The following is a 17571-nucleotide window of genomic DNA, read 5'->3' on the forward strand; positions in this document are numbered from 1 at the left end:
TATATATTTTTATAAAAGTACCACGTAGCCAGAAAAGATTCGCCTCTCGTGGAACTCGACGCGACAGAAAATAACCGGGGCTCGGAAGGCGACACGAGAAGAGAGTAAAACGTAATGCACGCGGTCTAGACCTTATTCGAGGCTAAATTGGTCACTTTCGATCTACTCTCGGCTTCTAAGAAAGAAAATATGTCGACTTCACGTTCTTATTTGAATTTTTTTTTTTATTGTATAGATAATGTAGATGCTCTATCTTTTTATCCTTATAAAGAAGCCAAATTAGGATCAGAATCCTCGGTCACCTTTACGCACGCCCACTTGGCTTCCGGCTCATCAGGAAAACCCAAAAAAAAAAGAGAAAAAATGGCGGAAAACGCCGACGGCGTCGCCGGAGCCGCCAAGCCGGCCATGATATCGCCTGAGGAAGCTCTTCGGACAGTCCTCGGTGCCGCGCGGCGGCTGCCGCCGGTCACCGTGCCTCTCCACGACGCTCTCGGCAAGGTCCTCGCCGAGGACATCCGAGCTCCGGATCCTCTGCCTCCCTATCCGGCTTCGGTCAAGGTCTGAGCTCGAGTTTCGAAAGTGTGCGCGTGCGTGCGTGCGTGCTCCGTGGTGCGAACGAAATGATGCTTTTCGCTGGTGGTTTCGCGGATGTACGTGTTGGATGATCGAACGTTCGAGATGCTCGTCTTTGTTCGGCGGCTAGCGTACTTATCGTATGCGTTGTTAATAGTCGCTGTAGCTTTTGATGTTCGGATTGTTGTTTTGCTGGGAATAGGTAGTGCTCTTTAGAACTTTCAAAGCAATTGATGCTAATGTAGCAATTCGTTGGGCCGTCTGTGGTATTCTTTCTGCTAGGTCTCTGCAATCGGTTGCGTCGTGACTTGGATTTTAAGCGGGCTATGTCGCATGAATGCCTTCGTGTGGAAATGTTTTTATCATCTTGAGGATGAACAGCAGTGGGACTTTGAGGCAGTGTCTTGGAACAATCATTATTGAACTGCAATAGAAAGCTCGGGTGTAGAGTAAAGTCGTAATAGGATAGCAACTTCGGTTCCTTGCTTCTGGAGGTTCTGTGACTCTCATTCAACCAGTATTCAGTAGGTCCCCTTCAATCTTCAGTCTGGAGATTGTAATTAGCTCTTGCAATAACGATAAACAGAGCCATTTTTCCTCTAATTGGGATTAGTTGCATGGATACTTCTCTTTTGTTGCGCCCCTTAGGTATGATGTCGTCTGCTAGGTTTTCTCAAAGACTCTCATCATATATTGTGGAAATAGGATCCTGCCCTCTGCGTGCCTTTGTTTTGTAAAGAACGTCAAAGAGTAGCTATATACTTTTCGTTGAGTGAATTCGATTGCTTGCAGGATGGTTATGCCGTAGTTGCTTCAGATGGGCCTGGTGAGTATCCTGTAATTACTGAATCAAGAGCTGGAAATGATGGAGTTGGAGTTACCGTGACTCAAGGAACTGTTGCTTATGTAACAACTGGAGGTGAGTTGTTCATCTTCAACTTGCTATCGTCTATCTAATTATAGGTGTGATTTGGAGAATTTTTCTTTGGAACTCTTTCATTTGATGGTGTGAGGGATCTTAATTTTTGGCCTTTTGCTGCGATAAGATTTAAATCACATGAATATTTTAGTTTATGAAATCCGATAAACATCCCTTTATCCCAGGATCAAGAATCTGACAAAGCTTAGCCCGATTTAGTTTGTACAGCTTATTCAAGATTCTTTTTGCTGAATTTCCATTTTCAAGTCAATTACCTTTCTTTCAGGACCTATACCAGATGGAGCTGATGCAGTTGTTCAAGTTGAGGACACTGAATTAGTGAAAGGTTCCCTGACTGACCAAAAGCGAGTGAAAATATTGGTACAAACTAGCAAAGGTGTTGAGATTCGTCCAGTGGTATGATCTTTAATTTTGACATCTAGTGAAGGCATAATCTTGAATCTTTTGTTTCTTGGTTATCGAATTTCTTTTCTAAAGAATAAGCTTGAAATGTCGAAATTTTTTTTCTAAATGCCATCTCTAGGGATATGATATCGAGAGAGATTCCGTAGTACTTACAGCTGGAGAAAGGATAGGTCCTTCGGAAGTTGGTCTACTTGCTACAGTTGGAGTTACCAATGTTAAAGTACATCATACTCTCTCTCTCTCTCTCTCTCTCTCTCTCTCTCTCTCACACACACACACACACATACACACACACCCTGCGCGCTCGCACATTTATCTACTTGTGCATATTCAAAAAGTAATGGGAAGACCCAAGGTGCCATGAAATAATGGCTTCAAGCAGATTTGCTAGAGTTGGCTCGCCAGTTTCTATGATTTCACGGAGATAGGCGTGTTATCTCTGATAAATACTCGTGTTAATATTTAATGTCTCCATGTAGGTTTATCCTTACCCAACAGTTGCCGTCCTTTCTACTGGAGATGAACTTGTGGATTCGAGGACTAAGTGTCTGAATCAGGGCCAGGTATGACTTTCTGTGCTGTGGCTGATGGCTTCAGAGAATTGAATAGATGTTGTGCTTCCTACATTGGATGTTTAGATTAATCTGTACAAAGGATTGTTGAGAGGTCACTCCCTCGTCCTTGTACTGACATGTGTTTTACGCTGGATACTCTAGTCCTTTTCTCTACCATTCAATCATGTTTGTTCTATCAGTTTATTTGTGGTTTAGTTGTTCATGAGATGCACTCTTAGTGATCAAGATGCTTTTAGCTAAACAGATTCGCGATTCCAATCGAGCAACGTTATTAGCTGCTGCTATGCAACAGCAGTGCAAAGTTCTTGATCTTGGCATTGCTCGAGATGATGAAGAAGAAATTGAAAGGATCATCCAAAGTGCCTTCTCTTCTGGGATTGATATTTTGCTGACTTCTGGCGGTGTTTCCATGGGAGACAAAGACTTTGTCAAGCCTTTGCTGGAAAAGCGGGGCAAAGTATTTTTCAGTAAGGTAACTATCGGCCATGCACAAGTTTTCAGCTAAATTCCTGGGAAATTTGACTCTCCACATTACTTGCATGCATTTTAGTATTTCTAGCAAACATCGGTTTAGACTAATTTATTGAGTTTCTGCAATTCCTTTGATGGAAAGTAAATTTTTTTTTATAGCTATGTCAGTCACTTTCTTAATTGATGACAAACGAAAATAAACCTTCTATCTGGTGTTGATTACATTTTCAGGTTTGCATGAAACCTGGGAAACCGCTAACATTTGCAGAAATTACTGCAAATACTGCTGAAAGTAGGACATCAAATAGAATTCTTGCATTTGGACTACCTGGAAATCCAGTTAGCTGTATAGTCTGTTTTAATCTCTTTGTAGTTCCAGCAATACGATATCTTGCTGGATGGGCTAACCCGGATCTTCTGAGGTAGCTATTTTATAAAATTACTTGCATTTAAAAATTGGTGCACAAAAGCCTTAAATAAAATTTTCTTAATTGGTGTATTCTTCACAGAGTACAAGCACGTCTTAAGCAGTCCATAAAGACAGATCCAGTCCGGATCGAGTATCATCGTGCCATCATCAGTTGGTTGGCGAATGATGGATCCGGCACTCCTGGGTTAGTCTTTTTGCAGTCTTTATTTCCTTTTGATGAGCTCTAGTTGTTTCAAACCAAACCACGAGGGCCTAATTTCTTTGAATTGGCTGATGAAAGCCTTTCCAATATGTGTGGAAATGATTGGTAGGCAACTTACTTGTGGTTTTCAGTTTTGTCGCCGAGAGTACTGGCCATCAAGTGAGCAGCCGCCTTCTCAGCATGAAGTCTGCAAATGCATTGTTAGTGCTTCCTGCAACAGGCTCTGCCATACCTGCTGGAACCTTAGTCCCAGCTATTGCAATATCCAATTTGAGTGTTAGCAGTCCTAGCAAGAGTTCCTTATTGCCAGATTCAGTTTCTGTGGTGCAAGTAACTTCATCTCACGATACTGTTGCTAATGGACATCAAGAGGCTGCATACAGGGTTGCAATTTTGACTGTGAGTGACACTGTTGCATCAAGAGCTGGGCCTGATCGGAGGTATCATTTCAATGATTTCACTTGTTGGGGTAGAATGTTGCCTTACTGCAGCTTTTACTGCTTACCCATTGCTGAACATGCTGGGAAATGTCTTTGTTATCCTTCTGGAAGTTGTTCCTCTTTTCACAGGTTTTTATCAAATATTTTGTTTTAATCGGTAATTATAATGATTATAATTCGTCAAAAAATTCAGTAACTTGTTAGCAAATCCTCACCATACTTAAAAAATTTAAAGTTGGAATTCCGCTTTTAGGGAGTCACTTTTCTTTATTCCCTGTCGATTAATTGCGATGGATGGAGAATAGGCTTGTACATCTGTGTGTGGTGAATTAATCTGGCGTGGTAGGTCTGACACAACTTGTTACTGTTACATGGCGTTGACATATGGCTGAAATCTCTGACATGCATCTTGATACACCTCTTTAAATCATTATTTTAAAGAGGTCACTTTGCTGATGCCAGAGTAAAATGGCAGAATTGATATTGCTTCCTACCAAAGTATGACTTGGAAGTACTATACGCTTTGCAACAATTTTTTGCACCTCATTAAGGGAACTTTTCGTGCAGATTAAGGGCATAGAGTCCTATCATCAATTCTGGTGTTTTTCTTCTACTTTCTTACTATTTCAAACAGAGGTTGATAATTTTGACCTTTTTGTGTATTTTGGATTTTATTCCAATGGAGCTGTTGCTGCTTTCAAATTCTTTTACTTTGTCTTTGGTATATGCATTTATACCTTCATTTCTGTGTCTTAAGTGATGGAGGATTTGATATTTATGTTTGTCAATCGAAAGTTAGCTCCTAGTTTTGCTATTGCCACTTTCAAATTCTATTAAACATTCAGAGCTTCTAGACATAAATAAGTTGTTCAAAGAATAGAATACGATTTGCTGACACACATAATCTAGAACTAATTCAAACTTGCAGTGGTCCAAGGGCTGTTACAGTCGTTAATTCTTCGTCAGAAAGGTTAGGAGGGGCTAGAGTAGCTGCAACTGCCATGGTCCCAGATGAAGTGGCGAAAATTAAGGATATTCTGCAGAGATGGGCTGATGTCGATAAGATGGATCTGATTCTCACTCTTGGTGAGTTCACCTTGTTTCTAACCTTGAAATTACCTTCGCGTTGTTCTCACGAATTTTTGCCACTGTTGTTTGTTCTTTAAGGTGGCACTGGCTTCACTCCTAGGGATGTAACTCCTGAAGCAACAAAGGAGTTGATAGAAAAAGAAACCCCGGGTTTACTCTATGTAATGATGCAGGAAAGTTTGAAGGTAATTCCTTGCTTCTGTCTACATGCCTTGATGAGTGGCAGTTTTGTGCAGGACATCAACATGAAGTTGTCTGTCAGGGATTTAAGGGATAGTTGCAGTTGACATTTACTCCTTTTTGGCCGAGAGTTGATGTCCTACTTAGATGAATACATTTTTTTTTTGTTTATTTCACCATTTTTGTTTAGGAGATGCCTTATTCTTATTGTGTAATCACTTTATTGATTTATTTCACTATATTAATATCACGAGTAGGAAACTTAATGTACCGTATGAAGTTCACCGTCAGATCTCTGTCTGGGCGAAAGGAAGTCGATGACCAATAGGAAGGGACTCATACTAGCCTTGAGCAACTGCTGTTTAATTTAGGAGCTATCAGTAACATACATGCTTATGCTTGTGTTATTATTGGAAATATTCTGTGTCAAAATTACCTTTTTCTGTACTGAGGTGATGTCAATCTACTTAGCTTAATTTACTGAACTAGCTTGTCCTTAATTTGCTTAGGTGACACCTTTTGCCATGCTCTCCCGTGCTGCTGCTGGAATAAGAGGCTCTTCATTGGTAATGCTACAAATAGTTCCCTCCATAACTGATGACACTGTGCAACGAAATAAAATCCTAGTGGCATTACATTTATATCTGGGAAGTCGTTTGTTTGTCTACACAGTTAAAAGTTAAAACCTCTGTTACAAACCTTTACACAAACCTACTGTAAATTGATTAGAATAGCAAATTGCTCCCGCTTGGTGTTGAGCTCTAAATTGTGGGAAATTGGCAAACCAGCATTTTGACAGTTTTTGAAGCCTTAAAACTCTGACTGACTCTGGTTTTTGCACTTTTTTAAATAGCTGTGCTTCCAAAGATGAAAAGAGCAGTTTTCTGGATACAGATACAGATTTTTCTTGAAGTGTTCTATTATTTTTTTTTTTTGAACAGTAAGTGTTCTATTATTTAATTTGTTGGAAAGTTACCCTTTTTAAATTAGTTGAAGCCAAGTTGTGTTGATTTATTAGCTGTCTGAAATTGCTGCATCGGTAACTTTTCGTTTCAAGCAGTATGAATTTCCTTTAAAACATAGCAACATATATTTCACCTGATTTTTTAGTCCTAAGGATGAGCCGCAAAAAAATTTCCAATTCACCGCTATATTTTAGTTATATTAAATTAGGGATGCCCCGATTATATGTGATATAGCTCGTCTTATGTATCTCTGTTTCCATATGATATTAGTGAAAGCATTCTGATATTGTCAAACATGCAAGGGATTAGAAATACGAAGATGCTCTACTTCCTTGATTGCTGCTCATTGCAAATTGTGATGCCAAAAATGCACAGATCATTAACATGCCCGGCAATCCAAATGCTGTCGCTGAATGCATGGAGGCTTTGTTGCCCGCCCTCAAGCACGCGTTGAAGCAAATAAAGGGAGACAAGAGAGAGAAGCATCCTCGCCATGTCCCTCATGCTCAAGCGGCACCCGCGGACACTTGGGAACGTAGTTATAAGTCGGCCTCGGGCGGCGAAACGGAACGCGGCTGTTCGTGTTGACGATATTCGAGGGGAAGTGTCATTCTTGTAAATTATTACCAGTATCTGTCTCGTGTCTACTGAGAGGCAAATGGTAGCTACCTTGAGAATTGTCATGCTTATGGCCTCTGTAGCGAACAATTTCTATGATACTAGGATGGTCAGTGGTCAGGTTCTCAGTAATAAGTCGTCTAATGAACACTTGCTTATACACTGTTATATACTTCGAATAAGAGGAACAAAATCATGCGGTTGAATTGACATTGGGGTGGTGATTTGAAGTCTTTCTTGAATAAGGAGTTGAGTCCAGTCATCATATCTGATTGTGTTGCGTCACTGTGTCTTGAGACGTGCCAATTTTAGCATGCTGTCTGTCCTACTAACCCGATCAGTAAATTTTTCCTATGAAAAAGCAAGTTTAATATATATCGTAGTAGAAAGGACTTTCACATTAGTTGGTTATATATTCTTTGACAAAAAGTAAGTTTTCTCATGTCGATTATTAGCGATTTTGTCACCCGTTTAGTAACTTTTCAGAGGTAAAAGTAATTTCTTGACGGAAAAAAAGGGAAAGTAATTCTAAAACTGCTAGAAGTTGGTAGCACAATTAAACGTGGATGATTGCAAATCTGCCTTTCCCATTGACCAGAAACTTTCTTTATTAGAAAAGTGAGTTTTCTCCTATCGCAGATATGTACTTTTGTCACGGTTTCTTGTGACTCTTTTAAGTTAAAAGTAACTTTAAAACTGTCAAAAGTTGGTAATATCGAAAAGTGATTAGTGTCTTTTTTACCAACTTTTTAATGCTAAAAGTGACTTCAAACTATCATAAGTTGATAAATTTAATCGTAGTAATATTGAATCCGCACGAATGGACACATCCTACTTGAAGGTGTTGAATTAGATGATGAGGAAGTTTGCTCATTTTTTTAGATTCAAGCTTTGTTGAGAGCACTCGATAAGTGAAATTATGAATGTATCGAGTTTGGAAAAGTACATCCGTAAGATTGTGAAGGGTGCACGAAAGTCGATCTCAACACCGGCGAACTGCTATAAAAGAAAATTGTCCTAGGTTTTTGGATTAGGTAAGAGAGAGGCCTCATTTCAGATGATGCTGAATCATCTCCCGGCAGTAGCTCCTCAACATCATTGACCGACCCGAGCAGATTTTACTTGAATTCCCGCTGATCTTTGGAGTAATAATTCGCATCATCATATAACTTCTGTCAATTTTTGGATGGTTGCACTATCAAAACTCAAGGCAATTCTCACTGATTGATAGATACGTTATGTTTCGAGTGCATTGTAATGCACCTTTGTCCGATTGAGTGGCCTAACAGCGTTCCACTACCATTTCCCAATCGATGATCAATTTCCTTTTTTAATGACAATTGCAAATGCCATCATCACCAACCTCCGCCGCGCCCACCCGCTGTCCCCGACCGCCATTGTCGTCGCCTCTCCGGTCTCTTCTCGCCCCTCTCTCCCTCTCTCTCTCTCTATCTCAACACCACCCACCACCACCTAAGCACCGCCGCAGAGAGCACCACCCCCGTCTGCCACCTAAAGGCATACTCACCACGTCAAAATTCATTTCGTGGAAAGATACGGTTTTTTTCCGAATATCAAGAGTCAAGATCCATGTGTTTTCAGAAGATAAATCTATCATTGCCGTACTTGTATATATAAAATTTTGCTCCGGTGGAAATATATATGTGTCGTGTTATGATCACGTCAATTTTCAAGCGGGACTCGCACGGGCCCAATTCTCATCTTAAGCATGTCACATGTGTCAAGATCCGAGGATTCGCAGAGCCTTACTTTCCCCTCAAATGGTTTAGAAGTACATATACCTCTCTAAACAATATTTATGAGGCCACAAAAAGCAAGAAATCACCAAAACCCAAAAACAAACAACTAAATTAATTAATGTTTCCAAAAATGATAAATAATACAACTGGTCCCTGAATTTTGGCTTAATATGACTTTAAATTTATTCAGTAGGGTTTTTAAACTTTAACCCAATGTGCAAAGTTGTCTCCGAACTTTTAATTTATTCAATGCAATCCTTAGTCTTTTTGGTACATGTTCAATTTAGTTCCCAAATCGTATTATTCAATGTTATCTTTGAATTTGAATTAATAATAGAAGTAACAACATTGAATATTTTTATATAATTCAGAGATTAAATTGAATATGTACAAAAAAAATTCAGGAACTATATTGCACGTTAATCCAAAAGTCAGGAGTTATTAGCGTCATTATCAAAAAAAAAAAAAAAAAATCACCAGAGAGAAAGAAATCCAACCAGTCAACCACCACGGGCAAGAGTCGGATCCGAGCGAGAGAGGGGAGAAGACGTGCGGGGCTCGCGGTTTTATAAATAGATGGGCCAGGTCCCTCTCCACTCGCGCGCGTCCGTTCCGTCTCCTCTCCGCCTCGTCTCAGTCGACTCTCTCCATCTCCATTTCCGCCGCTCTCCCGCCGGCACTCCCCACCGCCGCAGCCTCTCCGTCCTCCGCTTCGCTCCCCGTCCGGCCCCCGTCAGGTACGCCCACGCACTTCGCTTCTCGCTCGTCCCCGGCCCCGCGCCGGCGACGGAGCCGCCGCCTGTGATTTGCTCGCTCTCTGATTGATCTGACCGGCGAGGGAGAGAGGCGAGAGGAGCGGGTCGGAACGAGTTTGTTCTCGACGCGTTTGGCCTCCGATATAGGCTTTTTAATGGGGTCCGAAGTCGCGGTGCTCGATTGACTGTTTTTTTTTCCTTCCTTTTTTTGGGGCTTTTGAGGGTTTGATGGATGAAGAGTAGCTGAAGCCTGAAGTGGTTTGATCGTTGCATTTGTGCTGGGTTCGAATGCTCCGGATGGATGAGTCTAGCCGTGGGGTCTGTGCTGGAGGTTTCGTTTCGCAAGTTTTGGTTTCTTTTGGTCGCTTTTTTTTTTTTTTTGGGAGATAGTTGTGAGCTCGTCGACGTGTTCCCAAATGAGAGGATTGAAATGGAAGTCAGGTCGACGGTCTGCTGATTCGTATTTTTAATCTCCCTCTCCGGCGCGGGACTCCCGAGTCAAGGTGTTCGCCGTAATTTCGCTGTGACTTGGCTGGCATTTTCAGTTTTGTAATTATGTAGAATAACCTCGAGTCTGTTCTTTCGTTCTATGCTGGGGGGGGATGTCGGGTTGATATGCAAGTTGATGGGAGGATAGATAGATAAATCACAGTTATACTAACATGTATGATTATGTGACGTCTCTGTATTGGGGAAGTATATCTAAGTGGTTGATTGTAGCATGGTGCATCCACCTTTTCGATTATGTTTCTTCATGGAAATGGTATCTGACGGAATGTTACGAAACAGAGCTATGGCGTCGCACATTGTTGGCTATCCTCGCATGGGGCCCAAGAGAGAGCTCAAGTTTGCGCTGGAATCTTTCTGGGATAAGAAGAGCAGTGCTGAGGAGTTGCAGAAGGTGGCAGCTGACCTGAGGGCATCGATCTGGAAGCAGATGGCTACTGCAGGAATCAAATACATTCCCAGCAATACTTTCTCTTACTATGATCAGGTGTTAGATACCACAGCTATGCTGGGTGCTGTTCCTCCCAGATATGGCTGGAATGGGGGTGAGATTGGATTTGACACCTACTTCTCCATGGCTAGGGGTAATGCCTCTGTCCCAGCTATGGAAATGACCAAGTGGTTTGACACCAACTAGTGAGTTCTCTGCTCATGTTGTGACCGTACTGCCAGTATATCCATATTCTCATGTTGCTGTGCCTGTGGAGTGGTTATAATGTTCTTGTTTTGTTATTTACAGCCACTATATCGTCCCTGAGCTAGGACCAGATGTTAAGTTCTCTTATGCATCTCATAAGGCAGTCGATGAGTTCAAGGAGGCCAAAGCTGTAAGTATACTAAATCAGCTTATCACTTTGCTGTTGTGCTCTCTTTCTCAGTTTCTCCTTGGTTTCCTGAAGCTCTTAAATTTCTCTCTGATGCAGCTTGGAGTTGATACGGTTCCAGTCCTTGTCGGCCCTGTGTCCTACTTGTTGCTTTCCAAACCTGCTAAGGGTGTTGAGAAATCCTTTTCTCTTCTCTCCCTTATTGGAAAGATTCTTCCAATCTACAAGTAGGGGGCTGAGCCTTTCTGAAATAGTTGCCTGACCTGTGGTTCATTGATAGCGAATTTTCTCAGGTCGCGTCAACTAATTTTGTCTATGCAGGGAGGTTGTTACTGAACTGAAGGCAGCGGGTGCCACCTGGATACAGTTTGATGAGCCAACTCTTGTGATGGATCTCGATTCTCACCAATTGCAAGCCTTTACTATTGCCTACTCAGAGCTAGAGTCATCCTTGTCTGGCCTGAGTATTCTTATTGAGACATACTTTGCTGAGGTGCCTGCAGAGGCGTACAAGACACTCACCTCTTTGAAAGGCATTTCAGGCTTTGGATTTGACCTAGTTCGTGGAACAAAGACCCTCGATTTGGTTAAAGGTGGATTTCCTTCTGGCAAATATCTTTTTGCTGGAGTAGTAGATGGAAGAAACATTTGGGCTAATGATCTGGATTCATCTCTCAAAACCCTGCAAGCCCTTGAAGGTGTCGTTGGAAAAGGTATGCATATATCATAGCACAGTTATAGAATTTTGCTTGAACTTGAAATCTATTTGCAAAGTGACTAACGCTTTGTATATAACCTTTGTCAGATAAGGTTGTTGTTTCAACATCCTGTTCTCTTCTTCACACTGCTGTGGACCTAGTAAATGAAACTAAATTGGATAAAGAGATCAAGTCATGGCTCGCATTTGCTGCACAAAAAGTTGTTGAAGTAAATGCCTTGGCCCAGGCATTATTTGGACTGAAGGATGAGGTAATGGCAGATGCTGAGTTTGTTTATGAGCATTTTATTTTCTTTCCAAATTGATTAAAAAAAAGGAAGGACATATACAATGTTATGTGTTTATGTGTGACTGTTTGATTGTATTTGCCTGCAATATAGGAATCAAATTTATTTCAGTTGTTATGTGATAAACTTTAAACATTCCTTCATTCCAAGCAACAAACTTTGCTGCTTGTGCTCTGGGCCCGTTTGGCTCAACTTTGGGAAGGGGCTTTGGGGGAATGCAAATACCTTCAGGTGAAAGCCTCTTGGGGAAATGCAAATGGCGTTTGTTAAAAAATTCTTTGTGAAGCTACTTTGGTCCAAGTAGTGTTTGGCTAATTTTTTTTTTGCAAAGGGCTTTGGGACCCTTTTTTATTAAAAAAAAAAAAGTTACCCTTCGCCGGAGCCGTCGAAGGGCTACGGCCGCCGGCAAGCCAGATCTAGCGCCGGCGGCCATCACCCGAGGTCGGACAACTGCCGGCGAGCCAGATCTGGCGTCGGCGGCCGTCGCCCGAGGTCAGGCGACCACTGGTGAGGGTCGCGCGACCCAGGCGGCCGTTGCCGGGGGTCGCTTGACCTCAGGCGATGAGGCCGGAGGTCGGCGACCCAGGCAACGGCCGCCTGGGGTCACGCGATCCAGGCCGACTGCGCTTGGGCGGTCGTGCGACCTTAGGCAGCCGTCGCTTGGGTCGGGTGACCTTGCCGGCCCCTCGCCGGCCCTTTGCTGTCGAGATTCGGTGTCGTCGGCTGCCCTTGCCGGCCACGCTTTCGTGAAGAAGATGAACAGTAACAAGAGGGCAAAACCGGAATATTAAAGTTTGAGTGAGGGTAGTTTGGGAAGGGAAAAAATAGTTTCAGCATTTGTGGAATGCCGAAAGCCCAAAGCTTGTCTGGACCAGCTTTGGGCTTTCGGCATTCCAAATGCTAGCATTTGGCTTTCGGAGTCCGGAAAGTTGAACCAAACGGGGCCTCTGTCCCTTTGTTTCATGATATTTAGTCTTTTGGTTTGGATAAGTTGGGCACATTATTATAAGCTCACTTTCTTTGTTGTTTTCTGAGCATCTCCAGACTGTTTTCTCTACTAATGCTGCGGCCCAAGGTTCGAGAAAGTACTCCCCAAGGGTGACAAATGAGGCTGTCCAAAAGGCTGTGAGTAATTTAACCCAACTATTACCGTCTGAGATTCTGAAAGCCCAGTGTGACAGTTCCCATTGATTCATGGAAATGTATTTCTTAGGCTGCTGCTTTAAAGGGCTCTGATCACCGCCGGGCCACAAATGTCAGTGCCAGGCTAGATGCTCAGCAGAAGAAACTGAACCTTCCAATTCTTCCCACCACCACCATCGGATCATTCCCTCAGACAATGGAGCTTAGAAAAGTACGCAGGGAATACAAGGCCAAAAAGTAAGCAATATTCTTTGGTGCCAGCTATGGTTCAGAGTGATTTTCACTTTCAGTCCTCAATTTGTCTGATTCATAAGCTGTACTTCTCTGGGAATGTTAGGATTTCTGAGGATGATTATGTCAAGGCCATCAAGGAGGAGATTAGCAAAGTTGTCAAGCTTCAGGAAGAGCTTGACATTGATGTTTTGGTACATGGAGAGCCTGAGGTGAGGTTTCGTATAATCTGGATATTCGAAGCCCATTTATGTATGAAGTACTTTTTTTTGAAAGAAGGCTTACAAGTTTCCTTGATGTTCTTTCTTGGATCTTGCTGATGCAGAGGAATGATATGGTTGAGTACTTTGGTGAGCAATTGTCTGGTTTTGCCTTCACTGTCAATGGGTGGGTACAATCTTATGGGTCACGATGTGTTAAACCACCCATTATCTATGGTGATGTCAGCCGCCCCAAGGCTATGACAGTCTTTTGGTCTTCAATGGCTCAAAGCATGACAAAACGTCCTATGAAGGGAATGCTCACTGGTCCTGTTACCATTCTGAACTGGTCTTTTGTAAGAAATGACCAACAAAGGTAAACAAAAGGAAGAGGACAGGAGAGAAGAGAAAAGAAAGGAAGCAAAATTTTTTTCAACCTGCTAATTAGTGGGCTTCTCTTGTTTCCTTTGTTGCTCAAAGATACCTGGCTCTTGCAGATCTGAAACCTGCTATCAAATTGCTCTGGCTATTAAGGATGAGGTTGAGGATCTTGAGAAAGCTGGTGTCACTGTTATTCAAATCGACGAGGCTGCTTTAAGAGAGGGTTTGCCTCTTAGGAAGTCTGAGCAGGCCTTCTATCTTGACTGGGCTGTTCACTCATTCAGGATAACTAATTGTGGTGTTAAAGATACTACCCAGGTTACTTTTCCATTCCTTTCTTGATAACCGATGATAGATCCCAAAAGGTCAATTTTAATAATCCCACTCATTCTTCCTTTCTTGTGATGAATGAGAGCTTAGGAATTAATTTCTAGTTCTTTTTTATTTGATGACTGAATTTGCCACTGCTTGGAAAAAGTTTGAAATCCATTGTAGATTTAGGAATAACTGCTGAACCGATTAGTAGATTTCTTTACAATCGAGAGCACTTTTATTGTCTGAGTGAAGAGTGTTATTATCTTGCTATCTTCTTATTAGTTATTCACTGCATGAACTAGCAGTAAGGATTTATGGAGGGAATCAAGCTTTTAGTTCCCGTCTTATGCTTTAATGGAAAAAATAGCGAGGACGGCATCCCTTTTGTTCTGAACAGCTAATCTGATATGTTTTGCAGATCCATACTCACATGTGCTATTCAAATTTCAATGACATCATCCACTCAATAATCAACATGGATGCTGATGTGATCACCATTGAGAATTCCAGATCAGATGAGAAGCTGCTCTCAGTTTTCCGTGAAGGAGTGAAATATGGCGCTGGCATTGGTCCTGGTGTCTATGACATTCATTCGCCCAGAATCCCATCCACAGAAGAAATTGCTGATAGAATTAACAAGATGCTCGCGGTCCTTGAGAGCAACATTCTTTGGGTCAACCCTGATTGTGGCCTCAAAACCCGCAAATACCCTGAAGTTAATCCTGCTCTGAGCAACATGGTTGCTGCCGCCAAGCTCCTCCGCGCCCAGCTTGCCAGTGCTAAGTGAGTTTACTAGGTAATTATCAGATGTTACTGTTCCTTGTGATGTGAAGTTTCAGTCGAAAGCTCAAATAAGTGGCCCCCCTCCCTTCCTTTTTTAGTGAGATGAATGTTCCACATTTTGGTCTTGTTTTTTCATGTCACGCAAGTTGATTATGTATACATAGTTCTTGGATGTGTACTGGTTACTCGAGCGGGTTTCTCTCCATTTCTCTATTCTCAGTGGTTTTATCGTTTTTTCTCGCACCCACCCCCTTTAAAGGAAAAAAATAATAATAAAGGGAATTTATCATATGTCAAGAGCTGAAGTTTTCCTATGGAATCATGAACTTGTTCATTTGTACCAAATTCTCTCGTTTCATGGGAAATTTGGTCAGTTGGGATGAAAAATAGAAAGAATCAGTTAAGAATTTATTATATGTAGAAATTACATTATTCACTTGTCACACTTAGTATTACATTTCATGCTGTATGAAGTGTGGAGCAACAAATTGTTTTTGCAAGCTTAAAGTTCTGGGTCAGATTTGGTTGTTCCAAGAGACCTGAGTGCATATTTCACATACAGGCCAAGCACCACAATTAGTAGAGCTGCCACCAGGGTGTTCAGCAAATATCTTGGCTTCTTCAGCTTCGCGATGGAACCCCCAGCATTTTCCATCTTCTTGCCTATGTCTGCAGTATCGCCACGCTTTTGATCCTTTTCAGTTGCTTTCTTTTCAGCCAAATCTTCTCTCTTCTTCTGCTGTAAAGCCTGTTCCGGTCTAATTTTCGCTTCATCTGCTTTCTTGCTCTCTTCTTTGACTTCCTTGGGTTTTTCCTCATCCTCTGTCGATTTCTTCGGTTTCTTCTCCTCCTCCGTTGGTTTTGCTGGCGCTTTTTCTGGTGCTTTTTCTGCTTTCGGTGGCTCCTTGGTATCCTGTTTTTGACCGGTTTTTGGGGGTTCTGCCGTAGGCGTGGGCTCAGGAGGCTTAGTAGGTTGGACTGCTGGTTTTGCCTCTTTACGGGGTTCGGCTGGAACGATAATCTTCGGAAATTTGACATGAAGAATGCCGTTGTCAAATTTTGCGCCAATCTTGTTTGAATCGTAATTGGATGAAATAGGCAATTCTTTGCGGAATCGGCTCCATTTGTTACCGCTAACTAGACGCTCTCCCATGACCCTCAAATTGCCGGCCGTTGAGATTTGAACCCTCAGTTGCTCCTTTTTGAAACCTGTTCGAGTCACCATCAGATTAGCGGGCAACTTGTGCCCAATTCATTCCATTTAAGCTGATTTTTGACTGATAAGACTATTTGCTAGCATAACGCCGACTTCCAATTAAAGGAGATAGCTAACCACTTTCAAAGATGCTAGCTAACCACTTTCAAAGAAACGATGACTAAATGCCCCGACCCGAATCTCGAATCACCTGGCAGATGGATGAGGAGCGTGTCGGAAGTGTCTTCGAGCGCCCAGTTTGTGGTTGGGTCGAAGTCTTCGTACTCGCGGCCCGCCGTTCTTGCGTCCATCCTCGGCCTTCTTGTGTTCTCCTGTGCGTGTATCGCTCCGAATTAGAGAAGATCTTGTTGTCTCGTGAGGAGGGAAAGAAGGATTGGAATTGGCGAGTTTTATAACCCAACAAGCCACAGATTGGAGGATTGCTTCCGTTGGGATTTGGTTATTCTTTGGTTTTCCCCTTGAATGATGATAGTTCGGTGTTTTAAGCCTTTTTGGTTGGCTGTCCAAGGGCTGCACGTATGCTTTGTTCATCTCCATGAATGAAGAAAAGCTAATATTCTTTGCCTCCTCTTTTTGGGCTCTTCAGGTAAATTACTGAGAACGAGATTCCCCTTCGAGAATTCCTACGTTTGCTGTGGTACCCAGGTTGGTCGTGGGCCATTTCGATCATGACTTCAATAATCATAGTTTCAGAGCAATTATTTTTCGTTTAGTACTATTAATTCTTTTGGTGTTTTCCGTCGTATCTTGTTGACGGTGCGAATCGGCTGCTCGTATAAATTCTCGCTAATGAAACAAGCCCGATTCTGACAGTGTAAAAGCTTTGCAAATGCCTTTTTTGTTTCAACATCGTGAGTATGTTTCACGGGGTAATCATAGGTTAGGATCGAGATGAATAGCTTCGTCGCGAAGCACGCGCAAAAACACTGTTCAATTCTCATTCGTCTATGATATGAATAGAAATAAGGCAAGCTCACTTAAACTGCCAAGGAATTTGGCTTTATTTTTCCTAATTATGTGTGATTATGTCGGTAAACTATAGGAAACGAAATATGGTAGGACTAAATGATGTGAGAAAAAAAATCGTGTTATTGATCAACATAACAATAATCACTAAAATGTTAGATTTTCGCACTAAATATCTCGTATGTTTCCGTAATTCCAATTGCCTAAATTGATTTATTGATGAGGATGGTGAGAACCACGGAAAGCATCGATTTATCTATTTATTGAATCAATCGGTTGATAGGATCCTTTTTATAATAATCTTTGGTCCGCTTTTAGTTCTTCTTTTATCGTTAGTCCTCTGTCTTCGTAACTTTTTTCGTATTCGCCATGACGTTATGAATTGGAATAGAACAGAATGAGCAAATAGAATGATCTAAAATAGAAAGAAATTTTTGATCTCTTTATTTTGACTCAATTATAAAGAATTTACAACAGACATAAAATAATTTACTAAACATCGTGCTAAAATCATACTTACAATAAAATAAAATTATGCTAACGACAATATAAATAAAAAGTTATAGTTATATTTTTAAAAAAATATATTATCTT

General features: G+C 41.7%; 3 protein-coding genes across 4 annotated transcripts; 2 read left to right on the forward strand and 1 right to left on the reverse strand.

The window, feature by feature from the left end:
• Positions 1–282: 282 nt before the first annotated feature.
• LOC115674244 (molybdopterin biosynthesis protein CNX1) lies at positions 283–7084 on the forward strand. Of its 2 annotated transcripts, none has more exons than XM_030596588.2 (13): positions 283–561; positions 1369–1495; positions 1782–1912; positions 2040–2141; positions 2401–2484; positions 2741–2968; positions 3199–3389; positions 3477–3581; positions 3731–4039; positions 4968–5125; positions 5207–5313; positions 5818–5874; positions 6649–7084. In XM_030596588.2, the coding sequence occupies exons 1-13, from the start codon at positions 364–366 to the stop codon at positions 6859–6861; spliced, it is 2010 nt and encodes a 669-aa protein (XP_030452448.1). In that variant the 5' UTR covers positions 283–363; the 3' UTR covers positions 6862–7084. The 2 variants fall into 2 exon arrangements, with proteins under 2 accessions (XP_030452448.1, XP_056169371.1); XM_056313396.1 differs by lacking the exon at positions 283–561 and adding an exon at positions 609–653.
• A 2113-nt stretch (positions 7085–9197) lies between these two features.
• Positions 9198–14980, forward strand: LOC115674221 (5-methyltetrahydropteroyltriglutamate--homocysteine methyltransferase). Its single transcript, XM_030596569.2, has 12 exons — positions 9198–9388; positions 10196–10549; positions 10653–10740; positions 10837–10964; positions 11059–11450; positions 11543–11706; positions 12787–12867; positions 12956–13122; positions 13223–13328; positions 13442–13692; positions 13814–14015; positions 14431–14980. Exons 1-12 carry the CDS (start codon positions 9228–9230, stop codon positions 14797–14799), a joined length of 2463 nt encoding a protein of 820 aa, XP_030452429.1. The 5' UTR covers positions 9198–9227; the 3' UTR covers positions 14800–14980.
• Positions 14981–15191: 211 nt separating this feature from the next.
• Positions 15192–16467, reverse strand: LOC130138603 (inactive protein RESTRICTED TEV MOVEMENT 2). The gene is made up of 2 exons (XM_056313077.1): positions 16202–16467; positions 15192–16004 (listed from the first exon to the last, which is right to left on the reverse strand). Exons 1-2 carry the CDS (start codon positions 16299–16301, stop codon positions 15298–15300), a joined length of 807 nt encoding a protein of 268 aa, XP_056169052.1. The 5' UTR covers positions 16302–16467; the 3' UTR covers positions 15192–15297.
• Positions 16468–17571: the final 1104 nt, after the last annotated feature.

This window comes from Syzygium oleosum, unplaced genomic scaffold (assembly GCF_021117445.2).
Source record: "Syzygium oleosum isolate NSW1041296 unplaced genomic scaffold, Sole_v2.1 Sole_v2.07, whole genome shotgun sequence".
In the NCBI taxonomy this organism is placed as follows: domain Eukaryota; kingdom Viridiplantae; phylum Streptophyta; class Magnoliopsida; order Myrtales; family Myrtaceae; genus Syzygium; species Syzygium oleosum.

What these genes read in the sequence shown, in the direction of transcription:
- LOC115674244 (XM_030596588.2), top strand. Translation starts at nt 364, where the DNA reads ATGGCGGAAAACGCCGACGGCGTCGCCGGAGCCGCCAAGCCGGCCATG. An exon ending in TGCTTATGTAACAACTGGAG is followed by an intron (nt 1,496 to 1,781) that starts GTGAGTTGTTCA and finishes CCTTTCTTTCAG; the next exon opens with GACCTATACCAGATGGAGCT. An exon ending in AGTGTCTGAATCAGGGCCAG is followed by an intron (nt 2,485 to 2,740) that starts GTATGACTTTCT and finishes TTAGCTAAACAG; the next exon opens with ATTCGCGATTCCAATCGAGC.
- LOC130138603 (XM_056313077.1), bottom strand. Translation starts at nt 16,301, where the DNA reads ATGGACGCAAGAACGGCGGGCCGCGAGTACGAAGACTTCGACCCAACC. An exon ending in GCTCCTCATCCATCTGCCAG is followed by an intron (nt 16,005 to 16,201) that starts GTGATTCGAGAT and finishes TGACTCGAACAG; the next exon opens with GTTTCAAAAAGGAGCAACTG.
- LOC115674221 (XM_030596569.2), top strand. Translation starts at nt 9,228, where the DNA reads ATGGGCCAGGTCCCTCTCCACTCGCGCGCGTCCGTTCCGTCTCCTCTC. An exon ending in TATTTGGACTGAAGGATGAG is followed by an intron (nt 11,707 to 12,786) that starts GTAATGGCAGAT and finishes GAGCATCTCCAG; the next exon opens with ACTGTTTTCTCTACTAATGC. An exon ending in GTAAGAAATGACCAACAAAG is followed by an intron (nt 13,693 to 13,813) that starts GTAAACAAAAGG and finishes TGGCTCTTGCAG; the next exon opens with ATCTGAAACCTGCTATCAAA.